Source organism: Myotis brandtii, unplaced genomic scaffold, assembly GCF_000412655.1.
Source record: "Myotis brandtii unplaced genomic scaffold, ASM41265v1 scaffold300, whole genome shotgun sequence".
In the NCBI taxonomy this organism is placed as follows: domain Eukaryota; kingdom Metazoa; phylum Chordata; class Mammalia; order Chiroptera; family Vespertilionidae; genus Myotis; species Myotis brandtii.
Window position 1 is genome coordinate 3,406,191 of NW_005361459.1, and position 22,849 is coordinate 3,429,039.

The 22,849-nt window shown below is 38.8% G+C and overlaps 1 protein-coding gene and 1 long non-coding RNA gene across 3 annotated transcripts in view; one reads left to right on the top strand and one right to left on the bottom strand.

Annotated features, from left to right (window-relative positions):
• F13A1 (coagulation factor XIII, A1 polypeptide) overlaps window positions 1-22,849 on the bottom strand; it is a 195,154-nt gene that overhangs the window by 66,631 nt on the left and 105,674 nt on the right. For both annotated transcript variants that reach the window (XM_014542409.1, XM_005869651.2), the window contains 2 exons: window positions 5,134-5,308; window positions 2,131-2,269 (listed from right to left, as the gene is read on the bottom strand). In XM_014542409.1, the coding sequence (XP_014397895.1) occupies window positions 2,131-2,269; window positions 5,134-5,308 (314 nt within the window). The remainder of the gene's footprint in view (window positions 1-2,130; window positions 2,270-5,133; window positions 5,309-22,849) is intronic.
• LOC106726670 lies at window positions 16,913-22,081 on the top strand. The gene is made up of 3 exons (XR_001362744.1): window positions 16,913-16,923; window positions 17,444-17,445; window positions 22,000-22,081. It is a non-coding gene; the product is annotated as an uncharacterized LOC106726670 (long non-coding RNA).

A 22,849-nucleotide genomic window follows, 5' to 3' on the forward strand; every position in this document is an offset into this window, starting at 1 on the left:
CCTGTTTGCTTCAGTGCATGGCTGCCGGCCGCCATCTTGGCTGACAGTTAATTTGCATAAGGATATGCTGATTAGCCAATGGGAAGGGTAGCGGTCGTACGCTAATTACCATGTTTCTCTTTTATTAGTGTAGATTAGAAGCCTGCTATGCCAGCCCCTAATGCGGGGAAGGGAAAGGAGCTGAGGGCAGTAGCTTGACTGTGGAGGATGAGTGAGGGTCCCAGACCAGGGAACATAGTCCCAGGGTGATGGGAAATTTGGGGAAGGTGAAGAAGGAGCTAAGGGTGACAGGAACAGGGAAAGGAATTTGGAGAGGGAGCTGAAAGATGAAAGGGTTACCAAGACCAAGCTCTCTCAGCTTCACAATTTTGTATCAGTTTTGTTTATGGCTTCCTAGGGATTTATGATGGGAGGCATTTGGATCAAGGAATAGGGAGGAATAATTTCAAACTGCAGTTGACTACAAAGGCATTGTGTGTGTGTGTGTGTGTGTGTGTGTGTATGCAGTGCAGAAGGCCAAATAATTCTCATTTTGCCATTTTCGACTGTCACAACAGGCTTTGGGGAGGCTATTTTGGTCTGTTTTTGTCATTTCATATACATGCAGGGCTGCTATACTGTGATTCCACGGGCTTAAATGGTGCTTTGAATTACTGTTCAGTTTGCAGAGGTGAGGTTTTGTCTTGCCTGAACTCTCCAGCTTACCATTGCTCAGCTCATTCCCTGCAAATGAACTGCTGGTTTTTATTCATAGCAGCATTTGCTACTAGTTCAGCAATTTCCTTCTTTCAACATTCTCAAAAGAGCGTTTACTGGTTCTGGCGAGTTAATACTACTCCTACAACTGTGATCCATTCCTGTAACATGGGGGAGTTAAGGCACTTCTAACTTTTAATTTCTCTTAAAATGAGCTTATAACTTCCTACCATCCCCGTTTGGCTGCTTTTACAACTGACAGTGTTTTAGCTTTATTTCTTTGAAAGAACACCCAGAGGAGACACATTTTTGGCTTGGAAATCCTACCTAGTTCAATGCCTGGCAATTTCCTCCCATACAGACCTTCATAAATGTCCTTTAAATTTGAATTCTTTTAAAAATAAATATGTTCTTATTGATTTTTTTAGAGAGAGAGGGAGGGAGGGAGAGAAAGAAACGTGGACGTGAGAGAGAAACGTTGATCGGCCACCTCTCACACTCACCCTGATCAGGGATCAGCCCGTAACCTGGGCATGTGCCCTGACAGGGAACTGAACTGGCGACCTTTTGGTGCACTAGCCAATGCTCAACCAACTGAGCCACACTGGCCAGGGTGATTTCCCCCCTCTTTTTAGAATATTTTTAAGACTCAGTGGGTGCCATGGAAAAAGGAAATTCCTTTGGAATGTTAAACTCCCTGTAGCCAGCTGTGATGCAGTTGTTCAGGGCAGTGAAAGAACTGTGTGTTTGGTATTTGGTAACAATGTCAACCTGACTCTTATTTCTATCTCTGAATGAATGATGATTTCACAAACCAAGGAGAACAACATTTTTTTACACTCAAAGATCAATCCTATATTGCAAAGGCAAAAAACGGTTGTGGTCAAAGTTCAGTTGGGTTTTATTTTCAGTGTACCAGATGTGTGGCCTTGGGTAAATGACTTTAACCTCTCTGGGCCTCAGTTTCCTCATCTGTAACTGGAGATATTATTAAGCACCGACTTGATAAGAATTAGATAAGATCATGCACACAGAAACTGGTGCTTGGTCATTGCTTGGTAAATGTTAGTTATATGACCCTGATCGTATTGACACAGACAATGCTGGGCTCCCATATCTCTGCCATTCACCATAATGTTCATAAACTAAAATAGAGAAGAGCTAGTGTAGGTTCTAGCCACTAAAGCAATGACCTTTATCAGTCGTTTCTGTCATAATGATTGGCCCATCTTTAAAGAACCCAAACTGCCTGTTCAGTAACATTTCTCATTCATTAGGTGAAAACAGTCTCTGACAAACAGACATTTCTGCCTATGGTATCAAACAGTCCTTAAAATAGAGTAGAAAGAAACAGTAGAGCAAGTCTGTCTTGTGGGAAATGTGTAATGTCATTTTACTTTGATATCGGCAAGTGCCCTTGCAAATCAAACTCACCACACTGAATCCTTGGTGAGTTTGGAGTTCACATTCCCATCTTCTTGCAGGAAGATGTCCATTTGCAAATTGGCATCATTATCATGAGCTGAGAAATAATTGGTAACAACTCTTGCTGGTATCCCAAGGCATCGCAAAACTGCAGGAAAGAAAGACCACAACGAACCATGTCACCAAAAATTAATAAATACATAGGGAGCAATCCCTTCTCATAGGGACTTCCTTCTTTGACAATGTCAAAGGTCAGAAATAGCAAGAGTAAAACCAATGAATCGCCAAAGTAGTAATTAGTTTATTGTGCATATGCCAAAAATACAGTTCACTAACCAGGAACACTCAAAACAAAACATGGAAGGAGGTACAAGGATATATTATCATAAACCAGCTTATATAGTGAGGAAACGGTGCCTGTTTATTCTTTACAGTGATTGGTTATATTAGGATATTCTTAAAAATAGGGAATTGGTCAGCGGTTACCTTATTTTATTTATTTATTTATTTATTTATTTATTTTTACCTTATATCGACCTTAGGAAGCAGGTTAAGGTTTGCCCATGATTTTCATATGCATAAGCAAGAAATGATCAAGGTCATGTTAGCCTTGCAAAATAAGCTCAAGTGAGCTTTGTATGAGCAAACTGTTTCTGCTCAGGAAATCTTCTAGGCTAGACTGTGTTTTTCATTTTAATGCCAACTTGAAAAGCCCCATTTGTACATGTTGTCCTCAGATATCCCTTGCTGGAGAAAGGGCTATTCTCAGGACCAAAGTTGCAGAGAGAAACCTTGCTGCAGGGTCATTCAGAATTGCAGTTGGGCCAGATGAAGTCAGCTGGAACAGAAGCCCAGTAACAGCGTTCCAATGTTTGTTGCAAACCATACGATTGTCAAAGTGGTATTATTTTAGTCCAGCTAAGGGGACTATGTTTCTGAAAATAAAATTTAAAAATAGCTAATAGGAAGCTAGGAGTGTACAAAGCAGGTCCTCAGTGGGGTTTGCTTTCTCGGATGGAATTTGCTCTGTGACACTTGCTGGAGGGTGACACCACAGATTCATTTTAATTGTTAGGTAACAAATTGCCAGGATGCATCTCTTGCCATATGTACCTATTGATTAAACTTAATCCAAATGCCCTCCCTGGCTCCCAGGACACCACACATCAGGGCTCATTAAAAATAATTCTGCTGACAATTTTAAGATTAATGACTTGGCTAGCCTTTTATTTTCTCAGAATAGTTTAGCATTTTTAACCAAAGACTATCCACCTCCTTCAATAGAACAACCTTGGAAGTTCACAATGGAGTCTGGAAAGGTGAAGCTTGACACTGGGGCACTAGGACTTCCTTCCCTCTGACTTCCCTCTTTGGGTTTATTCTCATTGTCCTTCTCCATATCATGCTCTGCCTCTTCTAACTTTCCATCAAAGCCTGGAGTAGATCTGGTGACCCTTTTATACAAAAGGCATAAATGGATGGAAGGTGCTCACTATTTCATCTGGTTCTAAGCCTGAAGGAATTACACTGGGATAATGAAATTGTATGTAGCAGGACATGGGAAGGCAGAGGGCCCTTTCGGTTTTCCTGGAAGCATTTCATAAGAGTGGCTGCCTCCATTGGGTGCTGTAGTCTTAGCTTGCAAACCATGAGGGAGGGGAACTACTATCTTGAAGTTCATGCTTCTCTCTAGAACTTCAGAGACCAGCCCTTTCAGGAGACAGATACATTGACCTTGATTGCTCTCAGGAAATATACATATTTTCCTTTAGTCCTTGGGTATACTCAAATGGCTAAGAAAATAATCTTATTCATTTGATGCCAGGGGGAAGAAAAAAAAAACACACCATAATACAAAACTCATGATTTCTCCTCACTTGGATCACTGGCTAGTTATTTTTTAAAAAATATTTTAAAATTGATTTTAGAGAGAGAAGAAGGAAGAGGGATAAAGAGATATAAGCATTGATCAGCTGCTTTCTGCATGCCCCCTACTGGAGATTGAGACCACAACCCAGGCATGTACCCTGACCAGGAATTGAAACTGGGACCTCTTGGTCCATCGGATGATGCTCAAGCCACTAAGCAATACAGGCCAGGCTAGTTCTTAGACCATAACAACCTTGAGTTGAAACTGACAGACTTCATAATAATTTATTTTTAAAAACGGTCTTATCCCTGCTTCTAGCCTCTGACCCCCACCTTGATTTTTCTGAATAATAATAATAAAAAAATGCTAGCTTAGTAAAACATTCTTTATTAATGAATAAGCAGAAAGGACACTCAAATTTATGCTTGATGTTTTCTCCAAGACTGTAGAAATGGCATGTGGCTGAAGAGAATAATTCTGTTCCCATATGCTTTCTGCTATGGATTGGATGTTGGGTGAATTAAAAGCCAGAAAGGAAGCTAGGGAGTGATGATTGTTTATTAACTTCTGATACCTAATTGCTCAGGGGCATCGAGACTCACGTGTAAAAAGGGAGATTAAAAAAATGGAGATGAGACCACCTGCCACAATCCCTTTCATAGCTACACTAAAATTAAATAGATACATTTACAAAACCTCTCAGTGATAAACAATAAGCAACTAAGCGTATTTATAAAACTTCTCAATAACAAGTAAGCATTTGCTATTATTTTTTTAATTTTAAATTTGGCTAATTTAACCCTTTTTAAATGTTGGGGGCTTACTGAAAAGAAAATGCCATATTCTTACCTCCACATCCTTACTTGGCCCCTGGGACTTTCCATTTCTCTGGATGTAGAATGATGGATTATGTAGGAAATAGCCCATCATTCTTTCTATAAAGACTCTGAAGTCAAAGAGAAACTATGAGCATATATGGCCCGGAATAATTTAATTACACATTGACTACATCTCAGAACAGTCATCTATAAATTCTATAGTGCCAACGGGGATTGCTAGGTCTCTTTGCCAGGTTATAGATAAAATGCCATGAAGTGAAATTTCCTTTACATTAAAAACATATTACTCAGTTGGATACTTACATGTGTTAAAGACACCAGCAAAAACCCAGCACTGACCATACCGAACTGGATTCTGAGAACTCTGATATTCCAACAGAATGTCAATGCTTCCAGTCCAGGCTGATGGGGGCACGCCATAGGCATAGACATTGTCCCAGGATCCAACCAGCACACCTTCATCATCTTTGGAATTAACCTAAATGAGACCACAGGTGGTGAGAAGAAAGAAATGTCATTTAGAAAAGTTTCCTCCAGACTCTGACATTAGGCAAGATAAGACTTCCAGTGTCTTCCATATATCCTACGTGATGAAAACAGTTCACTTTTGTTTAATCCACTGTTGTATTGTCAGGGAAAGTGATGTAATAACTAAGTGTGCAAGGGGAAACCAAATAACTAGACTGCCTCTTAAACAGCATATAATTTTAGTAATGCAAAAGGTGTATAGGTAGAGCGAGGGGCCAAAGTCTCATGGTTTAAGGGATTTTGACTTTGATGATGAGTGGCAGACTCTAATGAATTGAAAAATTAAACAGATGCTGACATGGGAACCATTTAAAGTTAGTAAGAGACTTCTGGTCAAGATGGCAGCATAAGTAAACATGGTACTCACTTTCTCCCACAACCTCATCAAAATTACAGCTGAACTACAGAACAACTATCATTTAGAATCACCTGAAATTGAGCTGGTTGGAAGTCCTACAACAAGGGAATTAAAGAAGCAGCCATATCTAGACTGGTAGGAGGGGCAGAGATGCAGAATGGTCTCATCCCACACAAAGGTTGATAAAACTTAGGAGGAATATCTCAGTTGATGGAGGTCCCCCCTGAGAAGTGGGAGGTCCCAGCCCCACACCAGAAAATGCAGAATCTCAGGCACCTCCATGGACCTGCTCACTCAGAGTCTGAATTTTAGCAAAATCTTCAGGTTATTTGTGTCTATATTAGTTTTGGAAGCATAGGTTTAGACTAGACTGAGAAGACATTAGTAAGCAAAGTGAAACATGCAATTGAAACAGATGTGTTTGGATTGTGAAAACCCCATAAGATTTATGAAAATATGGTGAGTTTTTATGTGTTCACTACTTTGCCCACTAATGGATCAGCATTAGCCCTTGCCCAGACCCCTCGTAGGCTTGCTGAGTTTAGCTATATAGGAGTCTATCTATCCCAGTAGGCCATGAGTTAATTGAGAACAGAGATAAACATCTGTCTTTCTGACTTCGAGCAAGCATTGGCAAAGAACAGTTGCTCAAGTAGTTGAATAATCACTTATATACTCAACAAAAAGATAAGAGTTGTACAACTGGATAAGAATAAGACCATCTCCCTGGGGAGAGACAGATAAGAAACCAATCAAGTGCAGGTAAAGGTTACTGGTATTAAGACAGAAAGGTTGAGTGGGGGCCCGAAAGAGGGTGTAATCTGTTTTATCAGGCTGGAAGATGGTGATGGTGGTGTTGGTGGGATGAATAGGGGAAATGACATGAAAGGTAGGTTTTGAGGGGCTGGTGGCTACAAAAGGCCACCTATATAGTGGAAACAGTTCCAATAAATGCTTGGTGTCATGAGACAATGTGGCAGTGTCAGGGACCTGCTAGGAGCTCTGCCTGGGTATCATGTAAGAAGGCAATGTTGGATGAAATAGAAAATACTAGAAGAAAACAATTAAGATGTGAAAATAACTCCTACTCTCAATGACAAACCCTCCACTAAAATATGAAATTTACTCTATCACTGAGCGGCATTTCCCAAAGAGGGTCCTTCTGGGAGTGTTCTGTAGAAGATCCCCATTCAATTTGACTTAGACATACTGTTTTCCCCCCTTGACTCTGTCCAATCAGGTTAAAGTGAAGGTTACTACCCAGATAATTTGTTTAATGTAGAAAAAACTTAATTCTTTGAAGATTTCTGAAAGACCTTATTAACAAACTCATGCCTTTGATGTAAACTTTGACTTCATTCTGTAACACCATGAAATGACTGAGTCGCAACAGGGGTTAACCAGCCATTTTGGCTCTACTCATGATCACTACTTCTCACTGCAGTTGATTATCTAAAATTCTGCATCTATTATAATGGAGCCTGAAGAGTGCTTTCCAGAGCAATGATGAGGTTTGGTCTTTGTGGACAGATAGATTCAGCTCTAACTCATATGACCATTTCCTTATCCTTATCATTGAGAAATAGAATTGGTCTTATGAATCTCAGAGGTAAAAGTTTCTAAACTATGGTTCGATGACTGATTTTCAAACAGAAATCCATTAATTAGAAGCTATTTATAGCTTATGGTTGAACTCAATAAGCTAAGAGGAAGAGTAAGGAAAAAAAGTCATCTCCTCTACAGACCTTTTAATTGTTAATGCTGAGCTTTTCCCCTGTTGTTAGATAAATCACAACTATCATTTATTAGCATTTGGCCAGATTAGCTACTGTTTTCTAATTAGAACATTGATTTCTGGGAAGCCTAGACACTGAAACAGGTAAGTCTTTAGTTACATATGGGAAGGGTTAAAGTAATAACTTCCTCCCTACACAACAAGATATGTTTGGGACACTTCAAAGGCATCATTTTTTATGCCACATTGGGCTCTTTTAACACCCTATTATGAACTCAGAGATAGACCAGTAACAGAATGAAATGTCTCAGTTTTGCATCACAGGTGGTCAAAGACACAACATGAGCCCAGGACTTTGGACAGGGAGCATTATTAAACTTAATTAAGGTTTGCATGAAATTGTCTTCCCATAATAGCTACAATATGGAGACATGAAATACCAGCCCTCCCCAAAATGTCATTGTTAGCAACTCAGGTGCATAACATAATTCAATAAACTTTAAAATCTGGTTCCCAGAAAAGATGAGGATTGTGGAGTGAGGAGAAAGATAACATGGCTCAGCTCCTAACCCTAACCCTAACCCGAACCCGAACCCAAATCCTAACCTTAATCTTAACCATCAACTCTTCAGAAGCCTAACTGTCAACTCTACACAATCCTGAGATTTCTCATTTGTAATTGAAAATCTTGAAAGAAACAAACTGAATGAAAATGTAGTTCTTTTTCTTATTTTGACAAGAACAGTGGACACAAATGCTGTGGACAAATTGGTAAAAAAAAAAAAGTCTAAATCTCTGAAGAGGTAGAGATTCTGGGACAGTGAGAAATGATACAAAGCCTGAGAGTTATTCACCCATGGGAGTGAGATATGCCTCCAACCAGGTGGAGTGGATTCAGGAATGAGAAATTTGACAGAATCTTAAAAACCAGACCCCAAGTATTCTAAAAAAGATTGTCATTTCTTCAACTAAACTCCCTTCCTTGCTCCAATCTTTCCCAGTAGAGAGAATAAAATACATTGGCCTGAAACTGATGTGCAGAGGAGAAATCAAACTAATCTTAGATATGGAATAGTAAAGATATTATCTACAGTATATTCGAGCAAATAGACCAGTTGAAGAAGAGTTATACTAGTATGAACATGAATAAAAAGAAAAGAAGCAGTGAGGAAAGAAGGGAGGTGTAGGAGAGGGAGAATATTAAAATAATACTTGTATGAATACAAAATTAAGTAACACAAATAATTTTCTCACAATCTCTTAGGAGATCACAGAAAGGAAAAAGAATGAGGGACAAATTACATCATCATGGAACTAAACAATGATAAACTATAAGAAACAGAATAGATACTACTAAAAATATAATTAATGAAAGAAGAAAAGCTTGACATAAAGAACATACCAATGAAAAAGATGAAGAGACAAAGTTCTTTAGAGAAAAGCTAATAGTTATGAAAGACAAGGACAATTAGTGTCCTTAAAACAGAGAACCCAACAAATGAAACAGAAGATATATTCATGACATAAGAAAATTTTACCAAATTGAGAAAAAGTTGAATTTATACATTGAAAGAGAATCTGTGCTTCAGGGTAACTTGATGCAGAATGCTCATTGCCTAGAAACTTGAACTAATTAAGCTTTTTGAACTTAAGGATAAAGAAATAATACAGACAGAAAATGCAAATTAGCAACTAGGGAGGAAATTAGGCTGCCTTCAGACTTGTCCATAGCACCATTCAATGGCAAAACACAGTCAATCAAAGCACAGTCAATCAATAGTCCTGAGAGAAAGAAAGGTTGACCCAAGAATATTATGCAGAGCTAAGATGTTCTGCATCTATATTTGTTCTGCAAATATAAAGACAATCAGTGCGGATTTCAAACATGAAGCATCTCAGGAAATATAGCATCCATCAAAACCAAACTGCTTGAAAAGTGACATCAAGAAAATTACGGGCTGAATCAAACAAAGAACCCAGAAGCAGTGTGTGTGTGTGTGTGTGTGTGTGTGTGTGTGTGTGTGTGTGTGTTTGGGGGTGGGGAGGGGGAATCCAGTGGTGAGAAAATTCATTTCAGTATAAAAACCTTTGGGAATTAAAGTAGTAATAGAATGAATATGAACTATAAAACTTGATAATGTAAAAACAGTAATGATCCTAAGAAAAATTAGACATGAAGGAAAGAAAGAATAGGATTGCTAATGTTTTAACGTGTTGATCTCTCTTAGTTAATTGACATAATCTAACATTAAAGTATAATTTAAAAATATAATTACTTTATTCTTTTAATGGTTTCATACATTTTTAATAACCTTAGAGGGATCTGTTAGAAAATAGTATTTCTGGTAGTGAAGAAACGTTTATTTAAAGCTAACCATTTCCTCTATGGTAATTCAGTTTTCCTCTTCTGTGAAAAGTAAAATTAAATAAAATTAAATAAAACTTAAAATTTAATAGGATTTGAATACAATTAAGTGTAGTATTTTAAATTAAATAGCACAATCCTGTTTGACATAAATACAAACAGACCAATGGAACACAATAGAAAACACGGAAAGAGATCCCAGAAATATTGTTAACTAATTTTTGACAAAGTTGTAAAGGTAATTTCAGGGACAAAGAATAATCTTTTCAACAAATGCTGCTGGAACAATTGGATATTAATATGCAAATATGAACTTTGATTTATACCTTGCACCATAGACAAAAAATTATCTCAAAATGAATCATAGACCTAAATTTAAAACCTAAAACTATAAAGCTTCTAGAAGGAAACACTGGAAAAAATTTTGTACCCTTCTGTTAGTCCAGGATTTCTTAGATATAATACCAAAAGTATAACCCATAAAGAATATATTTACAAATTTGACTTCATCAAATTAAGAACTTGTGCTCTTTGAAAGACATTGTTAGCAGAATGAAAAGATAAGTTTAGAGTGGGCAAAAATATTTGTAAGTCACATATATGATAAAGGGTTTTTAACCAGAATATTGAAACTCAATGATAAGAAAATGAAAAAAAGTATAAAAGATGGGCAAACTGTTTGAACAGATAATACATCAAAGAAGATACATGGATAACAAGCACAACAAAAGATGCTCAACATTATCGGTCATAAGGAAATGCAAATTAAAACTCCCATGGGATAACACAACACACATATTAGAAAGTCTAAAATTAAAAAGACTGATCATCACAGTCTGTTGGGGAAGATGTGAACACTTGGGACTCATACACTGCTGATAGGAATGTAAAATGGTACACTTCGGCAGTTTCTTAAAAATTAAACATACACTGACCATATGACTTAGCCACCATATTCCTAGGTATTTATCTAAAAGAAATAAAAGATATGTTTGTACAAAGATTTCTACATGAATATTCCTAGCTTTATTCTAAAAACTGGAAACAACTCAAATGTCCACCAACAAATGAATGGATAAACAAATTGTGGTTCATCTACACAATGCAACACTACCCTGAAAAAATGGAATGAACTATTGATGCACACAATGATAGCATGGATGAATCTCAAAAGGGGATAAAGAAACATAAGGAATCCAGACAAAGAAGAGCACATACTGCATTATTTCATTCATGTAAAATTCTGGAAAATTAAATCTATGCTTAATGACAGAAAGCAGAGTGCTGATACCTGGGGATGGCAGACAAAGCAGGGAGTCGTCAAAAGGAGAAATCACAAAGGAGACTTCTGAGCAGTGATGGACATGTTCATTATTTTCATTTTGGTGATGGTTTCATGAGTGCAAAATAATCAAATTGTGCATTTTAATTTGTACATTTTATTGTATATAAAAAATCTATAATAATAAAAGTGTAACATGCTAATTAGACCAGATGTCCTTCCAGATGACATTCCGGACGAAGCCGGGGCTGCGAGGGAAGCCCGGATCCTGGTGGCAGAGGGAAGCCCAGGTTCCAGGTGCCAGAGGGAAGCCAGTGATGGTTGCCTGGGGAAGGTCTAATCTTGCACAAATTTCATGCATCGGGCCTCTAGTATCTCACTAAAACCATAAAAAATAGTATAATACTTTTAAATTAAACTAGCATTCTAGTATAATCCTATTTATGATTTTAAATTATATTTATTTCTTAAGATATCTATTTATTTAGTCCTGGCCAGTTTGGCTCAATCATAGAGCATTGGCCCACTTGTGAACTGAAGGGTCACAAGTTTAATTCCAAGTCAAGGGTACATATCTTAGTTGTGGGTTTGATCCCTGGCCCAGGTCAGGGTGCATGTGGGAGGCAACCAATAGATTTGTCTCTCTCATATCGATGTTTCTCTCTCTTTCTCTCCCCTCTTTCTCCCTACCTCCCTTCCACTTTGTCTAAGAATCAATGGAAAAAACATTTTAAGTGAGGATAAAAATAAATCTATATATCTAGTTGGTATAATGTACATCAAGTGATAATAATGATTATTTCTTGGTGCTAAAACATGGAATGATTTTTTTGAGAGAAAAATTTTTTTTAACTTTCATTTAAAAATGTTTCTGGAGTGTTCAAATTCTTTTTAGAGAGAGCATTGCCTTCTTTCATAAAAAAAAAGACTAGAAACAGATATGCCAAGATACCATTTATGTTCAATTCTTATAGTGCAGATATATAATTATTTTCTTATTTATACTTTTAAAAATGTTTAGAATTTCCCCAAATACTTATCATGGAGGACAGAATAGATAAAATGTTGTTTGTGCTCTGAGAGGGGTTGGCTAACTCTCTGAAGTCAAGGCTTAGGTCCATGAGGAGCGATTAAACTGGGGTTGTTCAAATATGAGGAAGGACAGAGGCAATGCTCTTTGAGGGCTGACAAGGGAGGCCAACCATTCAGGAGGTGGGCCAGCAGGGACTGGGGAACAGTGGGGAAACCAGCCAGAAATGCCATGCTTTGCGGGGAGGCCCCTTAAATACGATGGCTGGCCTGTACTTGGTTCTGAAGTAGAGCCGCCTGCCTTTAGGACCTGGCATTGGAGTCACATTGAGTAACTCTCACCCTAAAGTCAGAATAAGCCCTGGATCCCTATATAATTCAAAGGACAGGGCAGGCCTTAAAGCATGACTGATACTGGACTTCTCCATTTCAGATAAGGGGGATTGAGCGGATTTTAACTTGATGCTGGAAAAAAAAATGATATTTCTTGATTCTCTAATTTTCTGTAGCACATACCTTTACATTTTGCATAATTACCATTTTTTCTGCTTCTTTTTAAAGGTAAATGTATTTTTCTTATCCTATGTGCACATTTTATATGATTATAACAAAGTGACTTTTCTCTGTTAAAACCGGTATTCTGTTAAATTTCACTGTTAAACATTATGTTCTCATAAAGGTTAGGATTTCTGTAACTCTTGTAGAATACAGTTGTATATCTAATCTTATCTATAATAGTTTCTCAAAGACTGTTGGTTATAAATTTTGGATAATATGATTTAGCTTCGAATGCGGAGAGTTAAATTTGGAAAAGAGAAAGGTTATTTCTTGAATAAGATCCTTTCCAAATACGTGAACCACAAGCCCCCAGCTATCTGGTGGTGGTCAATCTTTGTGTTGTTGTTGTTAATCCTCACGCAAGGATATTTTCCCATTGAGTTTTAGAGAGAGTGTAAAGGAGAGGGAGAGACAGAGAGAAACATTCACATGAGAGAGACACATTGAATGGTAGCCTCCTGCATGCACCCCGACCAGGGCTCAGGAACCTGCAACCAAAGTATGTGCCCTTTACTGGAATCAAAGCTGGACCCTTTAGTTGGCCAGTTGATGCTCTATCCACTGAGAAAACTGGCTAGGACTCAATCTTAATTGTAGGTACAAGTCTTAAAGATGTCAAATTGGGCTATGACCCTCTAGGGTTCTACAAAGAACCTCAATAGTCACTGTCTTGGGTTTGGGGAAGGAGATTACCAAGTGGTGGGAATGGTGGGGTCTTCAGGCATCATCTCTCTTCAATAGCAACAGCTCTGCTTTTCTCTTCTATATATTTAGGTTCAATTGATATTTGTTTAAAAAATAGTTCCAAAAAGTAAAATTGGAAAGCCCATTGGTCTGGAAATTTGGAGATGTTTCTTATGTTTTCTCTGCCATTTTCCAAATTATGTGCTGAGGATAGGAAGGGAAATGAGCTGAAGATGAAGTACTCCGAGACAGGTTATTCCATGGGCGGGCCTCCCAGCAAACACACATAAGAGAAAAATAAGGGTGGCAAGAATTCCTTTTTTGTCCCTTGCCTGGATCCTCATAACAAAGAAATGAATGCCATCTATAATCTTCTTCGCTTTCCATTGTGGTGGGCTTAGCAACAAGCTGTTTTCTACCCCAGTGCTATTGGAAGGGGTATTCTGTCTTTCTGGAATGCACTTCCATACTCAAACCCTTTCTTTACCTACTGATTTTTAAAACTCAGATAATTTCATTCTGGAAATCTTTTTAAAAAAATATATTTTATTGATTTTTTACAGAGAGGAAGGGAGAGGGATAGAGAGTTAGAAACATCAATGAGAGAGAAAAATCGATCAGCTGCCTCCTGCACAGCACCTACTGGGAATATACCCGCAACCAAGGTACATGCCCTTGACCAGAATCGAACTTGGGACCCTTCAGTCTGCAGGACGACGCTCAATCCACTGAGCCAAACCGGTCAGGGCTCATTCTGGAAATCTTTACTGATCTTTTTCATTTGGATGTCTTTTCTCTGTGCTGATGTAGTATTATTTGCTTAATACTGCCCTCCTATTTAGTATATTGCCTTGTGTCATTGATTGATTGCCTTTGTTCCCATTATCAGATGTACATTCCCACAAGGAAGGAAGGTACCATGCTGTTTTGACTTTGAATTCCCATTGCTAGCACAGAGTGGGCACTAAATAAGTTTCGCTAAATGAATAGATATGGTATCAGTGGAAGGTGGGTGTAAGCCATCTTTTCTTTACTAGATCAAGACAAATGGGTTAATCAGAATGCCAATAGACATTCTGTTGAAATTGACTAGTTGTTTCTAAAATTTATAGAGAAATTCAAAGGTTCTAGAACAACCAAAACAATGTTGAAAAGAAGAACAAAGTTTATGGAATAAGTGCTTTGAAGATTTACTATAACACTACAGTTATTAAGACACTATGCTATATAAGGATAGATAAATAGACCATCGGACAGAATGGGGCCAGAAATAGATCCACCCTTTTATACTCATTTGATTTTCAACAAAGTCATCAAAGCAATTTAATGGGGTGGGGGAGGTGGGGGTAATTGACAGTCTTTTCAAAAACTGAAAGTCTATTAAAAAAATTAGTTTCCAACAGTTTTTTCAACAAATGGTACTAGAACAAATGGGTAAACTGAAGTAGGGGGACTAGACCCCTACCTCATTCCACGTAGGATGATAATTCAAGATGGATCACAGACCTAAACATAAAAGCCAAAATTATGAAATATATACAGGAAAATATCTTCATGATCTTGTGGAAATAACATATTTCCTAGGGCTAATTATTAAATTTTTTTAAAAATTGAATTTCATAAAATGTACAATCTTGTTCCTTAAAATACAATATTTAAAAAATTTAATGGCAAGCCATATTCTGGAATAAAATATCTTAAATACATATCTGACATAAGATATATTGTATTAAGAATATAGAAAAAGCAACTACAACTCATTAATAAAAACATAAATAATCCAATAACAAAATGGGCAAAAACTTGAAATGATGCCACACCAAAAAAAGATGTATAATTGGTCAATAAATGCATGAAAAGGTGCTTAGTATCATTAGTCATCATGAAAATTAAAATCCCAATGAGATACCACTGTACACCTATTAGAAAGATTAAAATTAAGAAAGCTGAAAACACCAAGAATAGATGAAGCTGTGGAAAAACTGAAATTCTCATGTATTGCTGCCAGAAATGTAAAATGGCCCAATCACTTTGGAACACTGGTAGATTCTTATAAAGATAAACATATACAATGATCCAATTACTTTGGAACATTGGCAGATTCTTATAAAGATACACATATACATACCCTATGATTTAGACATGCCACCTTTAGCTACTTACTCCAGAGATATGAAAACACATTTACATAAAAAGACTTGTACAATAATGTTCATAATAGCTTTATTTATAATAACCCTAAATTGAAAAAAATCTCAAATGTCTATCAGCAGATGAATGGATAGACAGTTTGTGATATAGAAAATACAATGAAATACTGCTCAGCAATAAAATAAAAATTAAAGACATTTGCAACAACTGATTGAGTAAAAGAAGCCAGACCCAAATAATATATGTGCCCACTTACTGGGAGTTTAAGATGGCAAATCTAATCTATTGCAATAAATTTTCTGGATTGATTAGGAAGGAAGCACAGGGAAATTTCTGGACTGATGTTTATATTTTAGTTGGGTGGTGATTCATCAAAACTAGCTCAATTTTGCATTAATACCCATACTTTTCACTATATGTAAATTTTACTTCAGTTAAAAAAAACATGGATTAACCCTAACCTATATTGTGAAGCAGCTGACCGCCATTGTGCAAATGTTCTTTGGTATACACACTTGACACAGACTCTGGCAGAGGTGGGTCATTAGATTCATTTTTCATGGAAACCATTACAACTAGGGATTATTATTCTTGTTTCCCTTAGTAACTAAGGATCCTTATTTGGCCAAAACATAGTTTACTAATTGACCATCAAGAGAGAAATAATCAAATGTGGACTGAGAGAGAGAGAGATATTGAGATTTTAAGCTTTTCTAATGTCTGCTTTTAAAAAATTTCTATACCACTGCTGCATGGTGCAGGGCAGATGTAGAACAGGTACCCAAAATTTTTTGAAAAGGGGAAAAAGCAGAGAGAGAAGAGGAAAGAAGGATTTCAAGGGAGGAGAGAGGGGAAGGAAAGAGGGTGAGATGGGGATCCCAGATGCTTAAAGCCGTGAGGGCATATTCTAACGAGCTGTGCTGGCTTTGCTGCATTTCTATCCATCTGTCCTGGGGATGTCTGCTCGGGATACCAGAACAGCTGGACTGCACAGCCTAGAGAGAGTGCTCAAAACATCCCCATGTTTAAGAAATAGCCCATGCAATTTCAAAATAGATGCAGCATTGAAACCTCATTCCAGGAAGCAATTCAAGGAAAGCAGACATTTAGATTGACTATGATGATCACATTCGAGAGATGGTTTGTAATAAATGTCTGTTTTTTTCCTCCAAAAATATGGGGAGAACAGGCATAAGAAATGTATGCTTAATAATTGAGAAACCAAGCTGTTTGCCCACAAATGAAAACTTCATTACATTGCAGGCTTTTACCATAAGAAAGAAAAATGATGTCTGAACAATTCATTGTTCCCTCCTCCTGCCCCCCCCACTCTGAAAGATAAGGATTGAATCAGACAGAGCTTGTAGAAAACATTATATTTGTATCCAAGGAGCTCATCCGATGTGAAGAGAGGACAGACAAAGAGAAAATCCAGGGAAATAGAACATTGAGAATGGAATGGCTTGGCAGGCGACATGAAATCCGTGTTCAGTTCTGTCAATGACCTTGTGTAAGTCATTTAACGTCCTGAGACCTCAGTCTTTTTATCTGCACTTCGATTATTTATGGAATAAATATAATTTCTCAAAAGTGACTATGGAAAATTTTCTGTTAGGAAAATTCTATTTTCACACTGGCTTACAATATGTTTATTAAATTTTAAGAATTCTTTTTAAAAAAAACCCCACAGAAATAAAAATTTGTAGTGAGCAAGGTGACCTAGAGATTGTCTTGACTGTATCTCCCATTCGTCATTGGATTCCCATGCTTAGGGATATCTTGAAGCTTCAACTTTAAGGGTTAAAAAAAATCTTAGAATTGGCATTTTAGTATTTTACTCTGCTGGACCACAATAACATTTTTCATTAGTTTTCACTGATAGATTCTCCATGTTGCCACCACTGGAAGCCCCTACTGATTGAGCTGTGTCACCATTGAAAAGGTTATGAAGAGCACCAGAGGCCTCTATCTTTTTTGACTATCCCAAAGTGAAGAACAGCATTCCTGATATTCCTGAGCATAAATCATGGAGAGAGAAAATAACAATCTATAATAATAAAAGTGTAATATGCAAATCGACCGAATGGCCGAACAGAGTAATGACCATCCAGAAGACCATGCTATGACACCCACTGGCTCCAGGCCAGCCAAGGTGGGTGCGATTGGTTGGGGTGTGATTGGTCAGGGGCCCAGCCATTGCCCCATGATTGTGCTGCAAAGGGAGGCCCAGGCCACCGGCAGGCAGGGCGATCAATAGGGGGGGTCCACAATCGCGCCAAAGAGGGAAGCCCAGGCCAATGACCAGCAGGCTGTGGTGGGTGGGCGGGGCCTCCCTCTTTGGGGTGATTGATTATGGAGCCCCTGCTGGGTGGGCAGGGCCTCCCTTTGCGGGGTGATCGATCACGGGGCTCCTGGACTGTGAGAGGGCGCAGGCCGGGCTGAGGGACCCCCATTCCCGAGTGCATGAATTTCATGCACCGGGCCTCTAGTTTAAAATAAGAAAGCCAGGCCCTGGCTGATTTGGCTCAGTTGGTTGAACATCATCTCCTGCACCCAGAGGGTTGCTTTTGGATTCCCAGTGGTCAGGGCACATGCTCAGGTTGCTGGCTCCATCTCCAGTAGGGGGTGTTTAAGAGGCAGCCAATTGATGTTTCTCTCTCTCATCGATGTTTCTCTTTCTGTCTGTCTCCCTTCCACTCTCTCTAAAATCAACATAAACATATTTAAAAATAAAATAAAATAAAATAAAATAAAATAAAATAAAATAAGAAAGCCGATAGGGTTAGAAACCCAGACTCTAAATGGAGACTAAAATCCATCTTGAAGCCCACATCCGACAATGGTCACCAGCCAGGCCTTTGCAAAGTTAGAATGCAGGTGTGTGAGTCATTGCTATTCTTCCAAAATACCAAGTGGAAGCTGTGTCTTCATCTTCACAAAGGCGGCACTGGAGCCCATGCAGTGTCTGCCCTGATGATCTGGGGCTGGCCACCACCACCCTCCATAGGAAGTTCTGATGCCAATTACATGAATCTTTGATACAAAAATCTGGAAACAAATTATTATTACATAATCATGCTCTTGTGATAGATTTCACTTTTCCAAAATTAAGGTTCATATGGGGAAGTGTGAAAAAGCTCCTCAGGGTGAAATGGTTGCCGACAATGGCCACTGAGCACCTGGGTGCTGATTTTTCAGGATAGTTCACTCCAAGGAAGGGGGCTTTAGCTGCTTATGAGCCAAAGGAACCATTAGATAGAGTTTTTAAATTTTTTGTTTCATTTTGTAAAATAAAATGGTCAGGGAGCTGTGCCGTGGTTGGTCGGTATGATCAGGAATAGACCTCATGCATTTATTTCTGACTCTGAAGTTCATTTGGGAGACTGAAAGGTAGAATTTCTAGCTCAACGAATTTTCAAACACAATATTAGTAGTCATTATAGTGTGTTGCATGAAGAGGTTTGCTGAATGTGAAGCTTCCTATAAGATGCCCAGGTAAACAACCGGATAAAAATAAAAACATGGTTTTGTAATAAGTGTCTTGTGGAGCTGCTCGGCAAAATTTCAAAGGAGTGAAGGCATTACTGATTTTTTTCATGCATGGAAAGAAAAAAATAACTTTCTAAATACGGAGACAATGAGAAGGGGAATAAAGATAGACAAAGTGAAAAATAACTTTATTTTCAGTTTGTCTATGAGATCGCATATGCTTAGACAGCAAGCCCTGAAGTCCATTTTATCTCAAAGGTCTACGGTCATTCATCTTGTCCTGGGCCCTAGGAAACTTCAGGATCTGCCTCCAGTGTGGTCAGTTTGATTTACTAGCTGGAGCTCCAGATGATTTTTTATAACCCTACAGAGTACACTGAACATCGATTGGTTTAAAAAAGTTCGATCTGAGTTAGTTTCCAAAAGGCACAGTCAGAACAGGTATTAATGGGGATTAATGATGGCGTTGTGGTTCGATATTAGCAAAAGACCCAGGGTTAAAAATAAACGTGTGCACCTCAAGGGAAATAGCAAAGTTCAAGCTGGCAACAGCATCAGGACTGGAATTTTAAAATATGTAACTATATTGACCTTTTTCCCTCTCTTTTCCTTCTTTCAAAAATTTCCCAATAATGTCATCTTTTAAAAACTTTTTTAATTAAATCAAACAAGTCCCTGGAGGAGCAAATTACCCCGGCCTACATTTTCTTTCAGTGCTTTTGGTGACTGGATCTTTGGGTATAATTTACACCATGGAAAAGGGTTCCCACGAGTAATAGTATGGTTTATGCTCGCTGTGGGCCCTTGCCAACTACTCTTCTACCCCGTGAGCTAATATCCTACTTGGGAGGCCAGTAATTATTTCTGGGAAAACTCTGAGCAAAGCTTGAGAGATTTGCATTTTCATATGTTTATTTCATCAGAGATTTTGCCATTCTGTGTTGAAAATGTCTGCTTACCTGTCTGTCTTCTCTATTGGGCTGTAAACTCTGTGAAGGAAGAAACTATGCTTTGTTCTCAATTATACTCTGTATCTAGACTGGTAGAGTCTCAATAAATACTTGTTAAATGAGTCAGTTAATAATGTTTTTCTACCATCAACATCATTACAGCAATCACCATCACTACCACTACCACCACCATCATCACCATCACCACCACCACCACCATCACTACCATCACCAAACCATCATCACCACCATCACTGCCATCACCACAACCATCATCACCACCATCACTGCCATCACCACTACAGCCACCAGCATCACCACCATCGCCACCACCACTATCATCACCAGCACCAGCACCAGCACAACCACCAATACCACCATCAAACCATATTTGGTACCTAATTCTCTTTAGAACCTTTTCCTCCAAAGTCCTAGTACCTCTGGCTATTAAGAATTCTCTGATTTACACCTTTCTTCACATATTCCCCTATTTCAAAATTCACCTGTCTCTGAACCCCATTCCTTTGGGCCCTTTCCCACCCTAGGTCTATCAGCACCAGCACAACCACCAATACCACCATCAAACCATATTTGGTACCTAATTCTCTTTAGAACCTTTTCCTCCAAAGTCCTAGTACCTCTGGCTATTAAGAATTCTCTGATTTACACCTTTCTTCACATATTCCCCTATTTCAAAATTCACCTGTCTCTGAACCCCATTCCTTTGGGCCCTTTCCCACCCTAGGAAACAGCTACTTAATTTGATATAGTAATCATGTGATTAGTACTGATGTGTTGGTAATGGCCCACTGAGGTAATATGATCTGAGAGCAAGGACCATACCTAGTTCTAGCTCAGCTACTTCTTTGCTGTGTGACCTTGAGTGACATCATTTCCCAGGGCATCTGCTCTTTACCAGAAGACCCCTGGAGCACCATCCAGATCTCAAGTACATGTTCTCTGCATTTCAACACAGCTCTTCTATTGACAAAGTCTCAACCCAAAGGAGCAAACCTGCCCTCAGGGGAGAAGTTCGGGGTTTCACAGTGAACAAGCAAGCGGTATCTGCTTAACAAGCAGATAAACTTATGATAAGCAACAGCACCCATTTGCAGCAACAGTGCGCCTCTGTGGAGAACATCTCTATCCACATTTGCTGCCAGATCCAGTCAGTCAAGGGGTAGAAACAGAGATAGGCAACCATGCAGTGGAAATGCCAGCTACTGTCACTGTGTTCCCTTTCCCCAGGACCATGCTGTCCTTGTCACAACATGGCAGAGAACAGCTGTTTTGGTGTCTGACTGGGGCTCAGAGTCCATGGTGGCTTCTTCACAGCAACCCAGGGCCAACGATGGAATGCTTTATTAATGCCCTGTGAGCGAAATATGTTTCAGATGGCACAAAGCATCTTTCTAAAATTTTCCTGGCACATTTCCTGGCAATTGTCCTGGTGGGTACAGCTACATCAGACATGAGGTGCAAAGAAAACAGCAGCCAAGCAATGTAGTTTAAAGGAGACAGTATAACTCTGGGCAAGTTTCTTCCTTTTATAATTTTCTCTTTTTAAAAATTTTCTCTTTCATCAATCTGCAATGTAGCTGTGGTAAAATGTACCACTCAGTATTTAGAAAAGCCTAAATAAAAGGTAGCTTATGTAAGGTTATAACACCTCCGGCCCAAACCCCAGACAATGAAATTACAAAATTTTTAGATTTTCTCCTGGGAGAATCCAATAGCCCAGGGCTATCCAAATTATCATAAGTTTTTCCTATTTTCACATCAAAGTGAAGTAATGTAACTTAAAAGAAGAACCAAATAAGATACTGAATTTATAGAGGAAACACTAGAAGAAAGAAGAACATCATTTTGAAGAATAAAAGGATATTTTGCTGCCACTGGGAATAACAAATGTGGTTTGAGAACAGGAGCAAAATTTCCTTTTAAAGATGAAAGTGAGGCCTGGAGAGGTTGAGTGGTTTGCCCTGGGTCACACAGAGGCTGGCGGGGTCAGAAGCGAGAGGTCTCCTCTGACATGGGCAGCTCAGGTCGATGCTGCCTCCTCTTTCTTTTCTTTGGCGGAATGAAAACCAACAGGTTTGAGTGACGTAAAAAGACAGATACCCTATGCAGTCAAGAAGAGAGGGTTTTGTCTATTGCAGAGGTAGGGAAACTGAGCCACAGAGGGCTTTACTGCTGTGGCCCTCACGGGGGTGATTTTGATCCCAAGGGGATGTTTGGCAATGTCTGAAGACATTTTTGATTGTGACTGCAGGAGGTGCGGGGATGCTACTGACATTTCTTTAACAGAAGCCAGGGATGCTGCCAGACATCCTCCAGTGCACAGGACACCCCCACAGCAAAGAACTTCCCGAGGCCATAGACACTGGACAATAATGATATTTATCTGGGGCTGTGTGCGTAAAATCCAGATTTATATTATTATTATTATTATTATTATTTATTAATTATTATTATTATTAGAAAGTTTGCACAACATGGGTTACTATCAGTGCTCCTTTAGCATCATGCACCCACCTACTCCCTTCAAATTCCTTGCCAACATTCAGTGCTAGACTTTGCCATGACCACCCTAAGCCAACTCGTCTTTGGGGCCCCAGGCTTCTGCTCCTGCCTTTTGTCCCCACTTCACCTTTCCAGGTGCCCAGCTGGTGCCAGGCTGCTCATCTCCACTCCTTCCTGACAACAATTGAGCCCAGAAAATTTCTGCCTCCTGTCATTTTCATCAAGGCATGAAGTGAAGTCAGAGTGTTACCCTCCCCAGAACATTTTTGTGTTACGATGCATCTCTGTTCCAGCACTTGTATCCTGTGGAAGGCACTCCCAGCCTCAGTGGCCAGGCGGGGGATGTTTGAGAACAACTCCCCAAACA